The sequence below is a fragment of the Phyllobates terribilis genome, unplaced genomic scaffold (genome assembly GCF_046119375.1).
Source record: "Phyllobates terribilis strain yellow unplaced genomic scaffold, ASM4611937v1 Scaffold_11__3_contigs__length_659146591, whole genome shotgun sequence".
Taxonomy (NCBI): domain Eukaryota; kingdom Metazoa; phylum Chordata; class Amphibia; order Anura; family Dendrobatidae; genus Phyllobates; species Phyllobates terribilis.
Genome location: NW_027362771.1, coordinates 122,175,944 through 122,197,222, shown reverse-complemented (window position 1 = coordinate 122,197,222; position 21,279 = coordinate 122,175,944). Strand labels below are relative to the sequence as shown.

Sequence of the window (21,279 nt, the reverse complement as noted above, 5' to 3'; positions counted from 1 at the left end):
TAAGAACATTTTTTTAAATACCTTTTTGTTATCATCTAAAACAGTGTTCATGTTCTCTACCCATACGGCATCCACTGGCCCATCAAAAATGCACCATTTTCTACATTTTGTGTTGCATGTAGCATGACTGCGGAACACACTAGCTAAAACACCTAGAGGAAGAGAAAAATTATATAATAGTTTCCTGTTCATGTCTTAGAAATTAGAAATAAGCAGATCTGATGAAATTCAAATTTGCCAAATTGCTCTCTGAAAACCCTAGAGCATATTATACGTAACTTATATAAAACTCCCAAAAAACCCTTACTTCACTGCTCATTTGTCTGACCACTCTACTGATCACTGTCCACTGACTGGTCCTCATAGCCACCTCTCCTTTTCCCCATACTGAGCAGCATCTATCAGCCTGTTCACTACAGGGCAAGACTTCTGGCCATGACCAGGCATCAGAGGTCACTGCAAGTCAAATGTTAGTGGACTTCTGACCATGAGTGAGCAGGCTAGAGCTACAAGGTAAAAAAAAATGAGACCTTGAAAACCAATCAAAGGAGAGCAAGCAATGTTGCCTACTGTCCATTCCTACATGTGTAGTGGAGTGGCCTCCCGCCCTAATGTAAATAGGCCAGGAGATACGTCTCGCATTGGGGAAAAAAACAGGTGGCTCTGAGGACCTGACTGCAGGCAGCAAACAGTGGAGTGGCAGGTGAGCAGTGAGTTGAGTATAAATTTTTTTGTATGCTTTGTTTTAGAATTTTTAGCAGACAGTCTACGGATCAGAAAAATGGTGTCCATTTGCAGAAATAATAGATATTTTGCGTAAATGATACATATTACAGAAATTACAGTTAGTCGTAGTTTTGTTTCTTTTCCTAATACTGTTTCTACATATTTTATCTCACATAAATTAATGGGGTATGTGAGTACATTAAAGTTTGTGATACATCTTGTTAGGCTATATGTAAATGTCTAAAAACCACCTCAACAAAGAAAATACAATGACTTCAAACAAGGAGTAAAAGGAGGAGGGGACACATTATAGTCTCTTTGACTGTGAGAGGGGAGAGAGCATAAGGGAAGGTAACATAGCCCTGATATCACAACAGAAATTGTCAAAAAAGAAAAGTTTACTTACAGAAATGATGGTAAGAGTAGAAAAATTCTCAAGCTATGAAGGTCACAAACAACATTTAAAGACTGGTTGTGATTTTGTAAAATATTTATGATTGATGCAAGAAAACCTAATATCTCTTGTATTTTGTTTTTAATATAATACATACACAGTGGGCGTTTATAATGTACAGTACAGACCAAACGTTTGGACACACCTTTTCATTTAAAGATTTTTCTGTATTTTCATGACTATGAATATTGTTCATTCACACTGAAGGCATCAAAACTATGAATTAACACATGTGGAATTATATACTTAAGAAAAAAGTGCGAAACAACTGAAAATATGTCTTATATTCTAGATTCTTCAAAGTAGCCACCTTTTACTTTGATGACTGCTTTGCACACTCTTGGCATTCTCTTGATGAGCTTCAAGAGGTAGTCACCGGAAATAGTTTTCACTTCACAGGTGTGCCCTGTCAGGTTTAATAAGTGGGATTTCTTGCCTTATAAATGGGGTTGGGACCATCAGTTGTGTTGTTCAGAAGTCTGGTGGATACACAGCTGATAGTCCTACTGAATAGACCGTTAGAATTTGTATTATGGCTCACATGAGAACCGCCCCAGGAAAGGAAGACGAAGAGTCACCTCTGCTTCTGAGGATAAGTTTATCCGAGTCACCAGCCTCAGAAATCGCAGGTTATCAGCAGCTCAGATTACAGAACAGGTCAATGCCACATAGAGTTCTAGCAGCAGACACATCTCTTCAACAACTGTTAAGAGGAGACTTTGTGCAGCAGGCCTTCATGGTAAAATAGCTGCTAGGAAACCACTGCTAAGGACAGGCAACAAGCAGAAGAGACAAGTTTGGGCTAAAGAACACAAGGAATGGACATTAGACCAGTGGAAATCTGTGCTTTGGTCTGATGAGTCCAAATTTGAGATCTTTGGTTCCAACCACTGTGTCTTTGTGCGACGCAGAAAAGGTGAACGGATGGATTCTACATACCTGGTTCCCACCGTGAAGCATGGAGGAGGAGGTGTGATGATGTGGGGATGCTTTTCTGGTGACACTGTTGGGGATTTATTCAAAATTGAAGGCATACTGAACCAGCATAGCTACCACAGCATCTGGCAGCGGCATGCTATTCCATCCGGTTTACGTTTGGTTGGACCATCATTTATTTTTCAACAGGACAATGACCCCAAACACACCTCCAGGCTGTGTAAGGGCTATTTGACCAAGAGGAAGAGTGAATGGGTGCTACGCCAGATGACCTGGCCTCCACAGTCACCAGACCTGAACCCAATCGAGATGGTTTGGGGTGAGCTGTACCGCAGAGTGAAGGCAAAAGGGCCAACAAGTGCTAAGCATATCTGGGAACTCCTTCAAGATTGTTGGAAGACCATTTCCGGCGACTACCTCTTGAAGCTCATCAAGAGAATGTCAAGAGTGTGCAAAGCAGTCATCGAAGCAAAAGGTGGCTACTTTGAAGAACCTAGAATATAAGACATATTTTCAGTTGTTTCACACTTTTTTGTTAAGTATATAATTCCACATGTGTTAATTCATAGTTTTTGATGCCTTCAGTGTGAATGTACAAATATTCATAGTCATGAAAATATAGAAAAATCTTTAAATGAGAAAGTGTGTCCAAACTTTTGGTCTGTACTGTAGGTTAAACAAGTTTATATGTGAATGGACAGTGGTCTTGAAAGATTATAGGCATCAGTTGAAGAAATATGCAAAAGCAGGAATGCTTTAAAAAAGAGAAGCATTAATAGTTTATTTGTATTCATTAATAAAATGCAAGGTGAGTGAACAAAATCAAATCAGTATTAAGCATGACTACCCTTTGCTTTCAAAATCATCATTGCATCAATGCTTCTAGGTACACTTACAGTGAAGGAAATAATTATTTCATCCCTTGCTGTTTTTGTAAGTTTGCCCACTGACAAAGACATGTACATTCTATCATTTTAAGGGTAGGTTAATTTTAACATTGAGAGATAGAATATCCCCAAAAATCAAGAAAATAACATTGAATAAAATAGATAAATTCATTTGCATTTTGACATTGATTTAATTTAGATGTATAATAATAAAATACAAAATGTAGAATATTTGTGATGTATCTTCATACTGTTTTTGTTGTTGGTTTTATTTTGCAATATTAAAGTGTGCTCCCACCTGGACTCATTCCAAGAAATCTAGCTATTGTCTTAACTTGTTTATGGCTTATGTTTAGAGATGAGCGTTGTTCTACTCGAACTGTTCGCCAATCTCAAATTCGAGCTGTTTTGGGCGGTGTTCGAGCCGTTCGGCGAACACGAACAATTTGAGAAAAATTCGGCTGTTCGAGGTTATGTTCGATAACTGTTCGTGCACCAAAATCATAACTGGATTTTTTCTCAGTAATGATGAAAATTAATGTTAATACGCAGTTTGAGTGTAGAGCGGGGTGGGGGGAGGGGCAGGGGATGGATCTCTGCAGGAACAATGAAGATCTCCATTTTTTTTTTTCTCTTTCCCGCATTTACAGTGGGGAGGTGCAATCTGTCAGCCTATCAGCAGCGCACACACGGAGCGAAGTGCTTTTTTTCACACAAGCAAGGGCATGTGTCATTGGCAGTGTATGTCACATGTCCTTGCCCTATAAGACCAAGCCATTTTCCCCGTCGCCACCATTTTCTCACTGCTGCAGCTGCATGTTAGATGGCACTGCTGTTGCTGTGTGCGCTATACCTTGTTAATTTCAAGCCAATTTTCGCACAAATCTACAGATAGCTTGGGAGTAGGGAATAGTTGTGATTGCAGTCCTTTTAAGGACTAGGTTACAGCATTTCCTACGACTTTTATCAGGCAGGTCTGTGCTCTTAAATAGATAGATTGTGGGAGTAAAGACTAATTGTAATTGGAGTCCTTTTCAGGACTAGGTTACATCAGTTCCTATCAGTTTTTGCCAGGCAGGTCTGTGCCAGTGCTGTGCAAGTTTTTTTCACAGCATTTGGCTGAATCTAGCAAAGCTAATCCTTTTTGGCCTATTGCAGAGTGTATTAGTCAGTGGAGTAGCCTATCTGTGTTGCAAGATATACCACCTGTGTATAGAATACCAATTTTTTTACTGCACCTAGTGAAGTAAAATCTTTTGGGCACAGCATCATTCTATTAGTCCATCTATACTGACCTCCATCAGGTTGCAAATTGAATATAATTTTTTTCTGCATCTAGCTCTGAAAAAATATTGGGCTTCTAGCTGTGTGTGGGACTTGTTGTATTAGTCCATCTATACTGACCTCCATCAGGTTGCAAACTGAATATATTTTTCTCTGCATCTACCTCTGAAAAAATATTGGGCTTGTAGCTGTGTGTGGGACTTGTTCTATTAATCCATCTATACAGACCTCCATCAGTTTGCAAACTGAATAAAAAATTTTTCTGCATCTACCTCTGAAAAAATATTTGGGCTTCTAGCTGTGTGTGGGACTTGTTCTATTAGTCCATCTATACTGACCTCCATCAGGTTACAAATTGAATATAATTTTTTTCTGCATCTAACCCAGCCAATAGTTTTGGCCTAATACCACAGTTTGGCCACTCAGCTCTGCTCGGTTCCCATCCATTGTTTTTTTGTGCAAACAACTCCAGAGTTGTGAATTAGTTAACCACCAAAATGAGTGGAAAAAGGCCTGCTGCTGGTGGAAAGGGGAATAGGCGTGTTGGGAAGGGGAAAAAAGGTTGTGTCCGTGGGGTAGGTGTTAAAGCAACAGTAACATCTGCAGAAGAAAGACCATCTTCCAGCCAAACTAAAATGTCTACTTCTTTTAGCGGACAATGTGATAAGATCCCTTTCTTACGGCCACGCCAATCGCTACAAATTCCAGATGAGGCACAAAAACAGCAGGTGCTTCAACGGATATCAAGTGCTCCTTTAAGTGGGGTCTCCTCCACATCAACTTCAACATCACAAATACTCCAGTCCTCAAAGGTGTCACCCCAATCGCACTTGCTTCCTCACAGCTCCCAAATCTCCAGCTGCCCGTCTGAGTATGAGGTAGAACAGATGGTTGAGTCTGCAGAGCTGTTTACTCATACTATAGCCTGGGAATCAGAGGTCGACTCCAGCGCTTCTGTGAATCCAGACGAGGAAATGATCTGCACTGATGCCCAGAATCTTTATGAGTCGGATCCAGGACCAGACGCAGAAGGTTCTGACCATAATGTAGACCCTCATTCCCAAACTGTAACTCCTGTTGGTGGAGACAATGAGGAAGACGATGATAAGACTCAAATACCTGATTGGAGCGACAATTTTAGTTTTTTGTCAGGGCAGGAACAGGTTGGCTCTGAGGACGACGGGTGTGATAACGCACAGGGTGATGATGATGAGGTTGGAGATCCCACTTACTGTCAACCCACAGTCAGCCAAGAGATGAGGTCAGCAGAGGAGGTGGAGGAAGATGCTAGTGACGACGAGGTCAGGTTGCGCCTTCCTGGACAGAGACGTAGTACTGGAAGCACGTCAACAACTGCATCCTCAAACACAACTCTGCCTCTCACCACAAGTCGTGGTGGCTCTTCAGGTCGCATGGGTGCTAAGCCTTGCATAGCCTGGGCATTTTTTCAGATCGATAAAGATGACCCAACTCGTGTTATCTGTAACATTTGTCAGCAAAAGCTAAGTAGAGGCCAAAAAATACATAGTTTGAGTACTTCATGCATGAACCGGCACATGGACATGAAGCATAAGTTGCAGTGGGAAGCTCAGTGTGCTACAATGCGGCCTAGCCGGCCGGGCCAACCACCGTCTGCCATATCTTGTGCATCCGCGGCCTCTTCATCCTCTGTGACTGGGGGGACAGCAGTCACACCTGTTTTGGGGCACAGACCTGCCACCTCTTTACCCACAACAGCCAGCGTGATTGGCAGGTCATCATTTTCTTTGGAGGTGGTAACACCAGCTGGTGTTGAGCGCTGTCCGACATCGATAGCGCCACCTTTGGATCAAGGCAACCTAACATGTCCGCCTGCATCTTCCTCACAGACCGGCAGTTTGCCGGGGACACCCTTATCAACCCCGTCTAAGCACAATAGCCAGCCCTCGGTCCCTCAGATGTGGACAAGTAAAAGACCATTTCCTCCTAGCCATGAGAAAGCTAAGAGGTTGAATTTCACCATCTGCAAGCTCTTGGCTACAGAAATGCTGCCTTTCCGCCTGGTGGACACAGAGGATTTTCGAGACCTTATGTCCGTCGCAGTGCCCCAGTACCAGATGCCTAGTCGGCACTACTTCTCAAAGAAAGGTGTGCCTGCGCTCCACCAGCATGTCACACACAACATCACCGCTTCTTTGAGAAACTCTGTGTGTGACAGGGTGCATTTCACCAACCACAGACACTTGGACGAGTAGGCATGGACAGGGGCGTTACATGTCGCTGACTGGGCACTGGGTAACTATGGTGACAGCAGGACAAGGGGCTGCTGTCCAAGTCTTGCCGTCCCCACGAGTTGTGCGTCAATCCTCTTTATGTCAAAGTTCCTCCACTGCTTCTGCCTCCTCAACCTCCTCTCGGTCTTCCACCTGCACCCAAAGCCTGTCTGGTCATGCCACAAGCTTTCTAACTGCGCAGAAGGGATCCTGCACACCTCCTTACTATGCTGGCAGTAGGGCTCAACGTCAACAGGTGGTTTTTACATTGAAATGTCTGTGAAATGTGAGTCACACAGCTGAGGAGTTGTGGTCAGCTCTGGAGAACCAATTTCATGAATGGTTGTCTCCACTGGACCTGAAACCAGGGAAGGCCGTGTGCGACAATGCTGCAAACCTGGGTGCGGCCCTTCGCCGGGGCAATGTCACACACGTGCCTTGTATGGCTCACATGTTGAACCTGGTTGTCCAGCAATTTTTAGTCCACTATCCCAGACTAGATGGCCTTCTGCAGAGGGCACGGTCGCTGTGTGCTCACTTCCGCCGTTCGCATCCCGCAGCTCAGCGACTTACATCTCTACAGAAGTCGTTGGGCCTGCCACTTCACCAGCTAAAATGCGATGTGCCTACCCGGTGGAATTCAACTCTGCACATGTTGCAGCGACTGTGGCAGCACCGACAAGCCCTGGTGCAATACGTTCTGACATATAGCCTGGGCCAACGAGATCCAGAGGTGGGGCAAATCACGCTGGAGGAGTGGTCTCAGATCAGGGACCTATGCACCCTTCTGCACAGTTTTGAAATGGCGACGAAGATGTTTATTGCTGACGATGCCATTATCAGCATGACTATTCCGGTGATTTACATGCTGGAGCACATGTTAAACAGAATTCGGAGTCAGGTGGTGGCACAAGAGGAGGTAGAGGAAGTAGAGGAGGAGGAGTTGTATTCGGAAGGGCTAACATCTGCAAGGTTCAGACGGTCGGCAGCACCAAGGCGGCAGGCATGTGAGGGTGGGGGAGATGGTTTTACCAGGGCGCATGGTAGCAGCCAAACTAGTGAGGAAGGTGCAGGAGCCCAGGAAGAAGTGGAGGACGAACTGATGGAAGACTCATCAGATGAGGGAGACCTTGATCACATTTCTGTTGTGCGAGGTTGGGGGGAGAGGACAGAGGAAGGAAGCATGATTGTTACCTCGCCACCAACACAACAGGGACTTGGTGCTCCTGGATGCGCAACACACATGAGTGCCTTCTTGCTGCACTACCTGCAACATGACCCTCGAATTGTGAGAATTAGAAATAATCCTGACTACTGGGTTGCCACACTGTTAGATCCCCGGTACAAAAGTAAATTTGCAGAAATTATTCCTGCCATAGAAAGGGATGCACGCATGCAGGAGTATCAGCAGAGACTGTTGCAGAATCTTACATGTGCTTTTCCACAAAATACCAGTGGTGCACGTAGTGAATCTCACAGTTCCAACTTGCCAACCGTGGGACCGTCAAGTGTTCAGCACTCAAACCGTAACAGAACCACAGTATCTGCTGTTAACATCAATTTTGCGGAATCATTTCACCACTTTTTTAGCCCATCCTTTGCAAGGCCACAGGAGACAAGAAGTCTGACACATAGTCAACGCCTAGAGACGATGGTACAGGAGTATCTCCAAGTAAACATTGAAGCCATGACTGTGTCACTGGACCCTTGATCTTTTTGGGCTTCCAATCTGGATAAATGGCCGGAGCTAGCCACTTACGCCTTGGAGATCTTGTCATGCCCCGCAGCCAGCGTTCTGTCTGTACGTGTGTTCAGCGCTGCTGGTGGTGTGCTGACAGATAAGCGCACGCGGCTCTCCACTGATAATGTAGACAGACTCACATTCATAAAGATGAACAAATCATGGATCCGAAACGACTTTTCTACCCCTGTGTCATCCTGGGGAGAGTAAAAGCTTGATGATTGGTTAAAATCACCCTACCAACCGTTTTAAGCTCTCAAATTACTAATCATGTTTATCTGTATCTTGGCTGGAAAATAATTTGGGCTTTGTAGCAGTGTGCAGCACTGATTCTATTAGGCCATCTATAATAAGCTCCAAGAGATTTAAAATTACTAATCATGTTTATCTGTATCTTGACTGGAAAATAATTTGGGCTTTGTAGCAGTGTGCAGCACTGATCCTATTAGGCCATCTATGCTAAAGCTTCACCAGATTTAAAATTAATAATAATTTTTAGCTGCATCTAGCCCGGAAAATAATTTTGGGGCTCCGAGATGCGCAAGACACATAAGTGCCTTCTTGCTGCACTACCTGCAGCATGACCCTCATATTGTCAGAATTCGAAGTAATCATGACTACTGGGTTGCCACACTCTTAGATCCCCCAAACTTTTCGATCAACCTTTTCATTTTAATAAATACTAAAAAAATGGTCATTTTTGAAATTATAAGCATTAGCAGGTTGTTAGAAACTGAAATCAAACAGTTTTCAACTCAAAACTTTATTCTAGGTGATGTTACATTTTCACATAGGACCCCTTGTTCGAAAGGAGCTTCTGAACTCTCTCGTCCATTGAATTTGTCAGGTTTTGGATGGTTTCTGCTTCAATTGTTTTGCATGAGGACAGAATACCCTCCCAGAGCTGTTGCTTAGATGTGAACTGCCTCCCGCCATCATAGACACTCCTTTTTGTAGTGCCGGCGTCCCTGCCCTCTGCTAGGCAGGGACGCTGTTCCCCTCACCGCTCTGCTCCGTGCCCGGCGTCCCTCTCCCGCTCTGCTGGCAGCGCGCGCTCCTTCCCGGCCACTGTGCTTAGGGTGCGCGCGCGCGCCCTCCCTCCCTCTTAAAGGGGTCGCGCGCGCCGTCCTAAGGAGTCCCCGGCCAATGGCCGGAGGACTTTACCATATATAAGGCACCTCCTCCAAAATGGAGGTGCCCGAGCAATGTTGTTGCACCGTTCTACTCTGCTTCAGCCCTCAGGTCCCGTTGCCAGTTACCTGCCAGTTACCTGCCAGATTCCTGCAAGCTTGCTATCCTAATCCTGCCTGATTTCCTGTTACCTGCCTGCCTGCCTGAGGTCCGACGGTCTGCCTTACAACTCCGGTCAGTCTGTCTAAGGACCAACTTGCCCGCTCACCTGGGAGCGCACATCAGCTACCTGCCTGCTTGCCTGAGGTCCGACGGTCTGCCTTACAACTCCGGTCAGTCTGTCTATGGACCAGCTTGCCCGCTCACCTGGGAGCGCTTCTCCGCTACCTGCCTGCTTGCCTGCCCGGAGGCTCCGCTGTCACGTGCTGTGACCACCAGCTATTCCAGACTCTTGCCCGCTCACCTGGGAGCGCTTCTCCGCTACCTGCCTGCTTGCCTGCCCGGAGGCTCCGCTGTCACGTGCTGTGACCACCAGCTATTCCAGACTCTTGCCCGCTCACCTGGGAGCGCTTCTCCGCTACCTGCCTGCTTGCCTGCCCGGGGGTTCCGCTGTCACGTGCTGGGACCACCAGCTATTCCAGAGACTCTTGCCCGCTCACCTGGGAGTGCTTCTCCGCTACCTGCCTGCTTGCCTACCTGGAGGCTCCGCCGTCACGTGCTGTGACCACCTACTATTCCAGAGACTCTCGCTTGCTCACCTGGGAGCACACATCCTTCATCTGCCTTGCTAGCCTACCTGGAGGTTCAGCCATCACAGGTCGTACCTAACCTTTACCTAGAGACTGCCCCGGTCACTTGCCGTGACCTCCAGCCCGTTCTTCCAGAGACTGCCCCGGTCACTTGCCGTGACCTCCAGCCCGTTCTTCCAGAGACTGCCCTGATCACTTGCCGTGACCTCCTGCCCGTACACCCAGAGACTGTCCCGGTCACCTGCTGTGACTGCCTGCCTGGTCGCCACCCGCTCCCTTACAAGGACCGCTCCCTTGTATAGTAGCCCAGAGGTTCTGCCTCCCAGACCCGTTACAGTTTGCTCGTGCCATGGAACCCGGTGGCACCCAAGCTCCCTCGCTCTCGGACCTGTGTCATGAACTGTCCCGTCAAAGGTCCCAACAGGAGTCCATCCTGGGTCACCTGCGGAATGTCAATACTCGCCTGGACACTCTGACTGTTCCACCAACAACCTCCGCCAGTGCCATGTCTCGCAATCCGGCAGCTCCGCTGTCCACTAACACCATGATATCCTACCCCGGACCTCGGCTTTCTGCACCTCCTCGCTTCGGAGGCGACTCAGCCCAGGCTCGGGGCTTCATAAATCAGTGCACCCTGCACTTTGAACTATTGTCCCACCAGTTTAACTCCGACCGAGCCAAAATTGCATTCATCATGTCCCATCTCACCGGGGAGGCCCTGGCCTGGCTAAATCCTCTATGGGAGAGAGGAGACCCCCTGGTGTCCAACTTGCCTGCTTTTCTCACGGCTTTCCGGAAAGTCTTCGACGAACCCGGACGGAAGACCTCATCCGCATCATCGTTGCTACGCCTCCGTCAGGAAAGTCTCACCGTGGGCCAATATGCCATACGGTTCCGTACCCTTGCCTCGGAGCTGGCCTGGGATAACGACGCTCTGGTTTCCGTCTTCTGGGAGGGTCTGTCCGGCCATATTAAAGATGAACTTGCCGGTCGGAACAATCCTACCACTCTCGATGACTTAATAACTCTTGCCACCAGGATTGACCTACGGTTCCAGGAGCGTGCCAGAGAGGTCACCCGTGAGAGGAGGTTACCACGTCTAGCTCCTACTTTTCAGAAACCCGTCACTCCTTCTGTCTCTAACCAGGTACACCCTCCTGAGCCTATGCAGGTCGACCAGACCAAGATGGTCAAGACCCGTCAGGACTTACGCCGTGCCGAGGGGACCTGCTTCTACTGTGGCAGTAAGGAGCACCGGATCCGTGCCTGCCCGGAGAGGTCGGGAAACGCCTGTGTCTAGGTTCGCTCAGAGAGGTCCACCTAGACAAGAATAAATCCTCTCCATCCCTGCTGTTGTCAGTTTCAATCGTCTACGGGGAGAACCGTTATTTCGAACTAGCCCAACTGGACTCTGGAGCAGCCGGGAATCTTATTTCACAGTCCCTGGTAGAGAAATACCGCATCCCCACCAAACCTCTGGCTGTACCCTTGTCTGTTGCTGCCGTGGATGGGGGGCTCTTACCACGCCCCATCCAACTCATCACCGAATCCATTACTCTGCAGGTGGGAATGCTGCATTCTGAAAGTATCTCCTTCCATGTTCTGCCTGGACTCTCTCACGCCCTCTTGCTAGGCCTACCTTGGCTCCAGAAACATGCACCCGTTCTTGACTGGCAGACCGGAGAAGTCCTTCGCTGGGGACAGGGCTGCCATAAGACCTGTCTGGTTCCCGTTCATCCCGTCCGTCCTTCTCCTACCCCAGCTAATCTACCTGGACTTCCGATTCCTTATTGGTCTTATGCTGATGTCTTTAATAAAAAGGAGGCAGAGACACTACCCCCTCATAGACCATACGACTGCCATATCGACCTGTTACCTGGTACTTCTCCTCCCCGTGGGCGTATTTATCCATTATCCGCTGCTGAGACCCGGTCGATGTCCGAATATATTGAGGAGAATCTGGCCAGGGGATTCATCCGGAAATCTACCTCCCCGGCGGGAGCAGGCTTCTTTTTCGTCAAAAAGAAGGACGGCTCTCTCCGTCACTGTATAGACTATAGAGGCCTTAACCAGATCACGGTGAAGAATAAGTACCCCCTTCCGCTCATTCCGGAGTTATTTGATCGTCTGAGGGGGGCTAGAATCTTCACCAAACTGGACCTCCGTGGGGCGTACAACCTGGTTCGTATCCGTCAGGGGGATGAATGGAAGACGGCATTCAACACCCGGGACGGCCACTATGAATATCTGGTAATGCCCTTTGGCCTCTGTAACGCTCCTGCCGTCTTTCAAGAGTTGGTCAATGACATCTTCCGGGACCTTCTCTACTCCTGCGTAGTGGTGTACCTGGACGACATCTTGGTCTTCTCTCCGGATCTCCAGACTCACCGGAGGGATGTTCGTCAGGTCCTGCTCAGGCTCAGGCAGAACCATCTCTACGCTAAATATGAGAAGTGCCTCTTTGAGCAGACCTCGCTTCCATTTCTGGGCTACATTATCTCTCAGACCGGCCTACAAATGGATCCTGAGAAACTGTCTGCCATCGAGAAATGGCCTCGACCAGAGGGGTTGAAGGCTATTCAACGGTTCCTGGGCTTCGCCAACTATTACCGCCTCTTCATCCCGCACTTCTCTTCCCGGACTGCCCCAATTTCCGCGCTCACCCGTAAGGGTACTAATCCCAAAGAGTGGCCGCCCGAAGCAGAGGAGGCCTTTCTTTCCCTAAAACAGGCCTTCTCTTCCGCCCCGGTGCTGCATCGCCCGGACGGCAACAAGCAGTTCTTCCTGAAAGTTGACGCCTCCTCCTCTGGAGCCGGAGCGGTACTTACTCAAAAATCATCTTCCGGGAGAATGGTAACTTGTGGCTTCTTCTCCAAACTCTTCTCCTCTTCTGAGCGCAACTATTCCATAGGAGACCGAGAGTTATTGGCCATCAAGCTGGCATTGGAGGAGTGGCGTTACCTACTCGAGGGGGCTCTTCATCCGGTAATAATTTACACTGACCACAAGAACTTGGCTTACCTCCAGCATGCCCAGAGACTTAACCCGCGCCAAGCCCGGTGGTCCTTGTTTTTTGCTCGCTTTGATTTTGTTCTTCATTTTCGCCCGGCTGACAAAAACGTCAAAGCAGACGCCTTGTCCCGATCCTTTCTGGTGTCCGATCTTGAGGAAGAACCTAAACATATCATCGATCCCGCCAGAGTAATGCAGGTGGCTCCCGTGAGTCTAAATCGTCTCCCTCCCGGTAAGACGTTTGTTTCAGTACCTGATCGGGAGAAGATCCTACACTGGGGCCATTCGTCTAAACTAGCTGGCCACGCCGGTCAGAAAAAGACCCTCCAGCTTATTGCCCGGCACTATTGGTGGCCTACCCTGCACAAGGACATAATAGACTTTGTTTCTGCCTGTGTGTCCTGCGCCCGCAACAAAGTCCCGAGACATCTGCCAGCCGGACGCCTCCTTCCGCTTCCTGTACCTGCTGCCCCCTGGCAGCATATAGCAATGGACTTTATAACTGATCTCCCCGTCTCTGCCGGTTGTACGGTCATTTGGGTGGTCGCTGACCGCTTTTCCAAGATGGCTCACTTTATTCCCCTGCCAGGCCTTCCGTCTGCACCCGAGCTGGCTAAAGACTTTATCCGCCACATCTTCCGTCTTCATGGCCTGCCCCTCCACATCGTGTCGGATCGTGGGGTACAGTTCACCTCACGTTTCTGGAGAGCCACTTGTAAACTACTAGACGTCACCCTGGACTTCTCTTCCGCTTACCACCCACAGTCCAATGGTCAAGTGGAGCGGATCAATCAGAACCTGACCAGTTACCTCCGGCACTTCGTTAATGCCCACCATTCTGACTGGGTGGATCTCCTACCATGGGCCGAGTTCTCTTATAATAATCACGAGAGCGAATCCTCCTCCAAATCCCCGTTTTTTGTAGTCTTTGGTCAGCATCCTCGGATTCCTTTTCCTGTCTCCACCTCTGTGGACAACCCGGCTGCGGAATCTCTCGTTAGCAAATTTTCCTCCATATGGGAGAGTACCCGGTCCGCACTCCTTCTGTCATCCGAGCGTATGAAAAGACACGCTGACAAAAAACGCCTGGATCCTCCACAATTTCGTCCAGGAGATAAAGTCTGGCTCTCATCTAAATATGTTCGACTCAAGATACCTTCTTACAAGTTAGGGCCTCGGTTCATCGGTCCTCTGGAGGTCATCAGTCAGATCAACCCGGTGGCCTATAAATTGAAACTCCCGGCCAACTTACGGATCCCTAACTCCTTCCATGTATCTCTCCTCAAACCCGTGGTGCTTAACTCTTTTTCCAAGTCTACAGGTACGCCTCCTGCTCCGGTTTCTGCTGAGGACGAGTTTGAGGTAGAGAACATTCTTGCCACCAAAAGGGTAAGAGGAAAGACCTTTTTTCTGGTAGATTGGAAGGGGTTTGGTCCTGAGGAGAGAACGTGGGAGCCCCGGGAGAACATCCATGCCCCTCTCATCCTAGCTAAATTTCTATCTGGCCTAAAAAAGGGGGGGCCTAAAGGGGGGGGTACTGTAGTGCCGGCGTCCCTGCCCTCTGCTAGGCAGGGACGCTGTTCCCCTCACCGCTCTGCTCCGTGCCCGGCATCCCTCTCCCGCTCTGCTGGCAGCGCGCGCTCCTTCCCGGCCACTGTGCTTAGGGCGCGCGCGCGCGCCCTCCCTCCCTCTTAAAGGGGCCGCGCGCGCCGTCCTAAGGAGTCCCCGGCCAATGGCCGGAGGACTTTACCATATATAAGGTACTTCCTCCAAAATGGAGGTGCCCGAGCAATGTTGTTGCACCGTTCTACTCTGCTTCAGCCCTCAGGTCCCGTTGCCAGTTACCTGCCAGTTACCTGCCAGATTCCTGCCAGCTTGCTGTCCTAATCCTGCCTGATTTCCTGTTACCTGCCTGCCTGCCTGAGGTCCGACGGTCTGCCTTACAACTCTGGTCAGTCTGTCTAAGGACCAACTTGCCCGCTCACCTGGGAGCGCACATCAGCTACCTACCTGCTTGCCTGAGGTCCGACGGTCTGCCTTACAACTCCGGTCAGTCTGTCTATGGACCAGCTTGCCCGCTCACCTGGGAGCGCTTCTCCGCTGCCTGCTTGCTTGCCTGCCCGGAGGCTCCGCTGTCACGTGCTGTGACCACCAGCTATTCCAGACTCTTGCCCGCTCACCTGGGAGCGCTTCTCCGCTACCTGCCTGCTTGCCTGCCCGGAGGCTCCGCTATCACGTGCTGTGACCACCAGCTATTCCAGACTCTTGCCCGCTCACCTGGGAGCGCTTCTCCGCTACCTGCCTGCTTGCCTACCTGGAGGCTCCGCCGTCACGTGCTGTGACCACCTGCTATTCCAGAGACTCTCGCTTGCTCACCTGGGAGCACACATCCTCCATCTGCCTTGCTAGCCTACCTGGAGGTTCAGCCATCACAGGTCGTACCTACCCTTTACCTAGAGACTGCCCCGGTCACTTGCCGTGACCTCCAGCCCGTTCTTCCAGAGACTGCCCCGGTCACTTGCCGTGACCTCCAGCCCGTTCTTCCAGAGACTGCCCTGATCACTTGCCGTGACCTCCTGCCCGTACACCCAGAGACTGTCCCGGTCACCTGCTGTGACTGCCTGCCTGGTCGCCACCCGCTCCCTTACAAGGACCGCTCCCTTGTATAGTAGCCCAGAGGTTCCGCCTCCCAGACCCGTTACACTTTTAATGATGCTCCAATGGTTCTGAATGGGGTAGAGCTCAGGGGAGCATGGGGGTCACACCATAAGTTTGTCCCCTTTTATGCCCATATCAGCCAGAGATGCAGATGTTTTATGTGCAGCATGAGATGGTGCATTATCATGCAAAAAAATGATCTTGCTGTGAAATACACGGTTCTTCTTCTTGAACCATGGCAGGAAGTGCTGTTTGAGAAAATCCACATACATTATGGAGTTCATCTTTAGCGCCTTCAGGGATCCTAAAGGGGCCGACAATCTCTCTCCCCATGATTCCAGCCCAAAATATTACTCCACCTCCTCTTTGTTGGCGCTGTAGCCGTGTTTGCGTGGGGTGTCCATCAATCAGCAATCCTCCACTCCATCCATCTGGACCATCGAGCACTGCACGGCACTCATCCGTGAACAAAACAGTTTTGAAATCAGTCTTCATGTAATGTTTGGCCCACTGGAGCAGTTTCTGCTTGTGTGAAGTGGATAGAGGAGGTCGACAGGATGGCGTATGCACAGCTGCAAACCTCTGAAGGACCCTGCATCTTGTTGTTCGGGGGACGTTGGAGGCACCAGCAGCTTCAAAAACTTGTCTGCTGCTATGACAAGGCTTTTTTGCCGCTGCTCTTTCAACCTGACGTAATTGCCTGTAGCAAAGAGTCCTCAATTTGCCCTTATCAGCACGCACACGTGTGTACTGTGAATCAGCTACATACTTCTTGATTGCCAAGACACTTCATCCTGATCATCGCACAATGTTGATTGTAGTCATGCCTTGACCTAAACACTCAACAATTTGTTGCTTCTCAGCAGCCGACACATGCTTTTTCTTTCCCATTTTGGTAGAAAATGTAGGCTGCTTAATAATGTGAGACAGCCTTCTTAAGTAGTCTTGCCTTTCATTGGACACACCTGCCAAACTAATTAGCACAGGTGTCTGCAATTGCTTACAGTGATATAAAGAGCCCTGACACACATCACCATCAATGAGTTTAACTGACAAACAAACAAATTCTTCCCTTATCACTCCTAAACACTTTTTGCATAATAATTTGGAACACAGTGTACATGTGCTTTTCCACAAAACACCAGTGGTTCACGTAGTGAATCTTACAGTTCTAACTTGCCAACCGTGGTCTGTATGGAGTTGTTCAATAAAGGGCCCAAAATTAAGATAACATAGATGGGAGAGGTCTCTATGAATAGGAATTCCTAAGTATTTGATACCCTGTGAGGGCCAGGCAAAGGGAAAGTTGGACTGGATGGAATCCTATATGGATTTGGGGAGGGAGACATCGAGGGCCTCAGACTTCGCTGCATTGATTTTAAAATTTGACCATGTAACAAAGTGATCTATTTCAGCCATAACAGCATGGATGGATATATGTGATTGAGTGATATATACTAGGACATCATCAGCAAATAGAGAGCACTTGTACTCGGTGCCTCCCACCTCAATCCACCTAATATTGGGGCTATGGCGAATTGATGAGAGCAGGTGCTCCGTCACTAGGATGTATAAGAGAGGGGACAGAGAACATCCCTGCCTTGTACCATTGGTGATTGTGAAAGGTGATGAAAATGTTCTGACGCACCCCCTGGGCCTTGGGACACCCGGAGCCGGACCCTTTTTGGTGGATGCTGGTGGTTGTAGTCTCCGTGGCGGCGACCCGGTTCCGTGGCTCAGGGCGGTCAAACCAGTGGCGGAACTATTTATGTGGTTTTGATGCTTAAATGTCCGACTACACCACCCGTGGATTGCGGTCAGAGTGAACCGCCGCTCCAGGGCAGACCGCTGAGGCTGGTGTTGTGGGTGCAGCAGAGCGTAGCAGAACTCCCCACGGGAGGAGTATAGCCTCAGGGCAGTGTATGCGGAGGATGGGGGTGATGGTGCAGGGCAGCAGCAGTAACGACACGGAGTCAGTGATGCAGTCCAGGGCCTTTACTCACAGTTCTTATTATGCAGACCACGTCTGCAGGTAACGGCTGCCCACGTCGTACTGTGCTCACCAGGTGAGGGGCTCAGACAACTCCCAGATAACTTTGGAGCGCTTCACAGGACCCCCTTTGTGTGTCCTTTGTCTGGTCTTTCTTACCAACCCTTCTGTCCGGCTGCCTCGGGCCTCCTCTTGGTAAACTTGGCGCCAGTTTCCCTGACCCTATGTGGTGCCTTCCTAGCGGGTGTAGCGAGGGGCTGCGCCACATAAAATGTCACAGCCTCCTGTTTCTAGCTGAGGGTCGTTTCCTGCCTCCACTAGTTTTGGGGACCGGTCTCCCCCTTTGGCCTGACCCCTCCACGCAGGTGGATTCGGGCGTGCGGTGGCGACTCACCCGTCCGCACCCCTGGGATCCCTTCGTTCCTCGTTCCTGGAGCCTTCTCCGCTCCTCTTCCTTCCTTCTCCCTCTTTCAGGCCTGGGCCTCTGTTACTAGGCCCGCCTCCGGAGCAGAGCTCATGCAGAGCCCCTGCTCCCTGCCACTTCTGCTCAGACTTCTCTGCACTGACCTAAGATGGTGCCCACCTTTTATACTCCCTTCTCAATGCACCCAGGAACTGTTTCCTCCCTGCTCCTGCACTACAGGGTTCCCCTTCCTCAGTGTTCCCTCCCCCCACTCCAGCCAGGGACATGGACTGTCGTGCCCATCTCAGGGGCATATTGGTTGCCCTGCCCCACGGCAATGTGGTGTAATGCATGCAGGTGTCGGGTCCTGATCCACACTACATCCTTACCTGAGAGTGAGATATCACACCTCTGGGTGAGGTGCAATACCTCTGTAGCAACCGAGCCCTCAGGGTGCTACAGTTCCATTTATCTTCAGCCTAGGTGACGTATTGCGATACAGGGCCGTGATTTTGGCTATAAAAGGGTCCCCTAGACCCCTACTCCAAGCTTTTTAAGAGAATCATATATGGCGTGCCAGGAGACTCTATGGAATGCTTTCTCAGCATCCAACGAGAGTATCTAATTACAAATTTTTAACTGCATCTAGCCCAGGAAATACTTTGTGCCTAGTAGCAGTGTCTGCTAGTCAGCGGATTATCCCGGCTGTTAAGCAAGCTACACCACCTGTAGTTTGGACACTTAATTTTTTCAAAGGAAATGCTTCGGGACCACGGGATACTCAGTGAAGAGCATCAGGAGGCACCCCAAGGCATAGGGGCTGGGACTGGCACTAGGATGCCTTGCGGTGGACAGCCGAGCTCGATCCTTATAAAAGCTTTTTAACTGCAGCAGCTTTAGTGGACGCTACTGGAGCTGGAATTACGCGGCTGCTGGCATGAGACTTGCCCTCCAATAGATCCTTGTAAATGGATTTAAAGTGTATTCATTCAAATTAGAGAGACAATTTAAATTAAAAAGCTTAGAGCTGCCTCCACCACAGGGGGGCTCGCTCGACCCACCAGCGGACAGGCACCAGTATTGGGAGAGGGGGGCTGGCCGTCAGGGTTCACCGCGGCTCTGGCACAAACCCGGCGACGCGGAGGTGGCACGGGCAGGAGCGGACTGAACGTGTCGGCTTCTCACTTTTTGGATTTTAGAAGGGCATGACATGCCTATATCTGTGTCTCCCCCTCCTTTTACTCCTCCACCTCTTTTCTTTTCGCATGACTATATGTACTTGTCACTTTTCCATGTGTTAGTTGTGTCTTCTGAGCAGTTTGTCAGCTTTTGGACACCTTTGAAGGTGTTTTCTATGTGTTTCTGTGTGTTTTTGTTTGCCTGCCATTGGTTTTAACGGTGTTCGAAGGTGTTCGACGAACAGCTCGACGAACAGTTCGGCGAACACACGGGTGTTCGACGAACCGAACCGAACTCGAACACTACGGGGGTGGCTCAACACTACTTATGTTGAAACCTGAAGTTGGCCATGCAAATTAGATAGCTATCAGAAAAAACATTGTTTCACCGACAACTATCTCTCCTGGCTCCCCCATACACAGGAACACTAGGCTCGGCCTAGCCTTCCAATGTCTATGAGAAAAGTGCTGCCAGAATCATTGGCAGCAGCTTATCTCCCTGCCAAACAAAAGGATCATGACCATGTGATTGAATTCCAACTAACTGAACTTCATGTCCACCAACATAATCTGTTGTGGGACAGTTGGGTGGCATTCATACACATTAGATGATTGGCAGATCTTGCAGAAATCATAGGGTTTGCTCAACCTTTATCTGATGTGTATGTTGGCCTTTAAAAAGTTAAAATTATTAGTGCATAAAGCTTAGAGGAGTTTTCCCATGAACAAAAGTTCATTTTAATCAAATGTGTGTCTGACCGTGTACGGAACATCGCACAGGATTCATTTTGTGAGGTAAAATATTGTTTAAAAACAGGCAGTGAAATGTTTTACCTCAAACAATGAATCCTCTGTGATCCCCTGCTGTAATGTCTATATTGTCTTTTGCTCCCTCCCCTGCCCAGGAGCTGTATTATGATCAGACAGTGTTACATACATGGTCAGAGACAGCCATTGATTTTAATGAACTTTTGTTCGTTTTAAAACCCCTTTAATATAAAATACAGTGCAAAAGTTTTAGTCAGCGTGAAAAAATGCTGGAGTCAAAGAATGATGTAAAAAACAGAAGGATCTCTGTTAATAGTCAATTTTTATCAATTAACAAAATGCAAAGTGAATTAACAAGGGAGAACTCAAAAATCAAATCAATATTTGATGTGACCAAAAAAAATTTTCTAGGTACACTTGCACTCAGTCTTTGAAGCAACTCAGCATGGAGATTGTTCCAAACATCTTCTGGGAATTTAGGCTTGTGCATATCCTTCTGTCACTTCATGTAATTCCAGACAAACTCGATGATGTTGAGATCAGGGCTCTGTGGGGCCATATCATCACTTCCAGGACTCCTTGTTCTTATTTATGCTAAAGATAGTTCTTAATGACATTGGCTGTATGTTTGACGTCATTGCCCAGCTACAGAATAAATTTAGAGCTAATCAGACAACTGATGGTATTGCATGATGGATAAGTATCTGCTTGCATTTCGCAGCATTGTGGACAGCTAATCTTGACCAAATTCACAACTCCATTTGCTGAAATGTAGCCTCAAACTTGCAAGGAACCTACACCATGCTTTACTGTTGTCTGCATACAGTCATTATTATACTATTTCAGCCCATTTGTGACCAACTGCCTTCTGTTACAGCCAAATATTTCACATTTTGACTCATTAATAAAGAGCACCCGCTGACCATTTTTCTGCATCCCATGCCTTCAAGCATGGTGGAGTCATTTGGCCCTTTTTCCCTGCCAAAGGTATAATTTTTTGCCACAATTCTTTGACAAAGGCCACTTTTGGCCAGACTTCTCCATACAGCAGATATTTGTAGCTGGATTCCTCTGACTACTACTAGTTTTGAGCTGATGGCACTGCTGGAC

The 21,279-nt window shown here is 48.6% G+C and overlaps 1 protein-coding gene across 1 annotated transcript in view; it reads right to left on the bottom strand.

The window, feature by feature from the left end:
- Positions 1 to 21,279, bottom strand: part of LOC141165727 (dynein axonemal heavy chain 3-like) — a 2,796,342-nt gene that overhangs the window by 1,463,922 nt on the left and 1,311,141 nt on the right. The window contains exon 35 of the mRNA XM_073651577.1: positions 22 to 152. Within this exon, the coding sequence (XP_073507678.1) occupies positions 22 to 152 (131 nt within the window). The remainder of the gene's footprint in view (positions 1 to 21; positions 153 to 21,279) is intronic.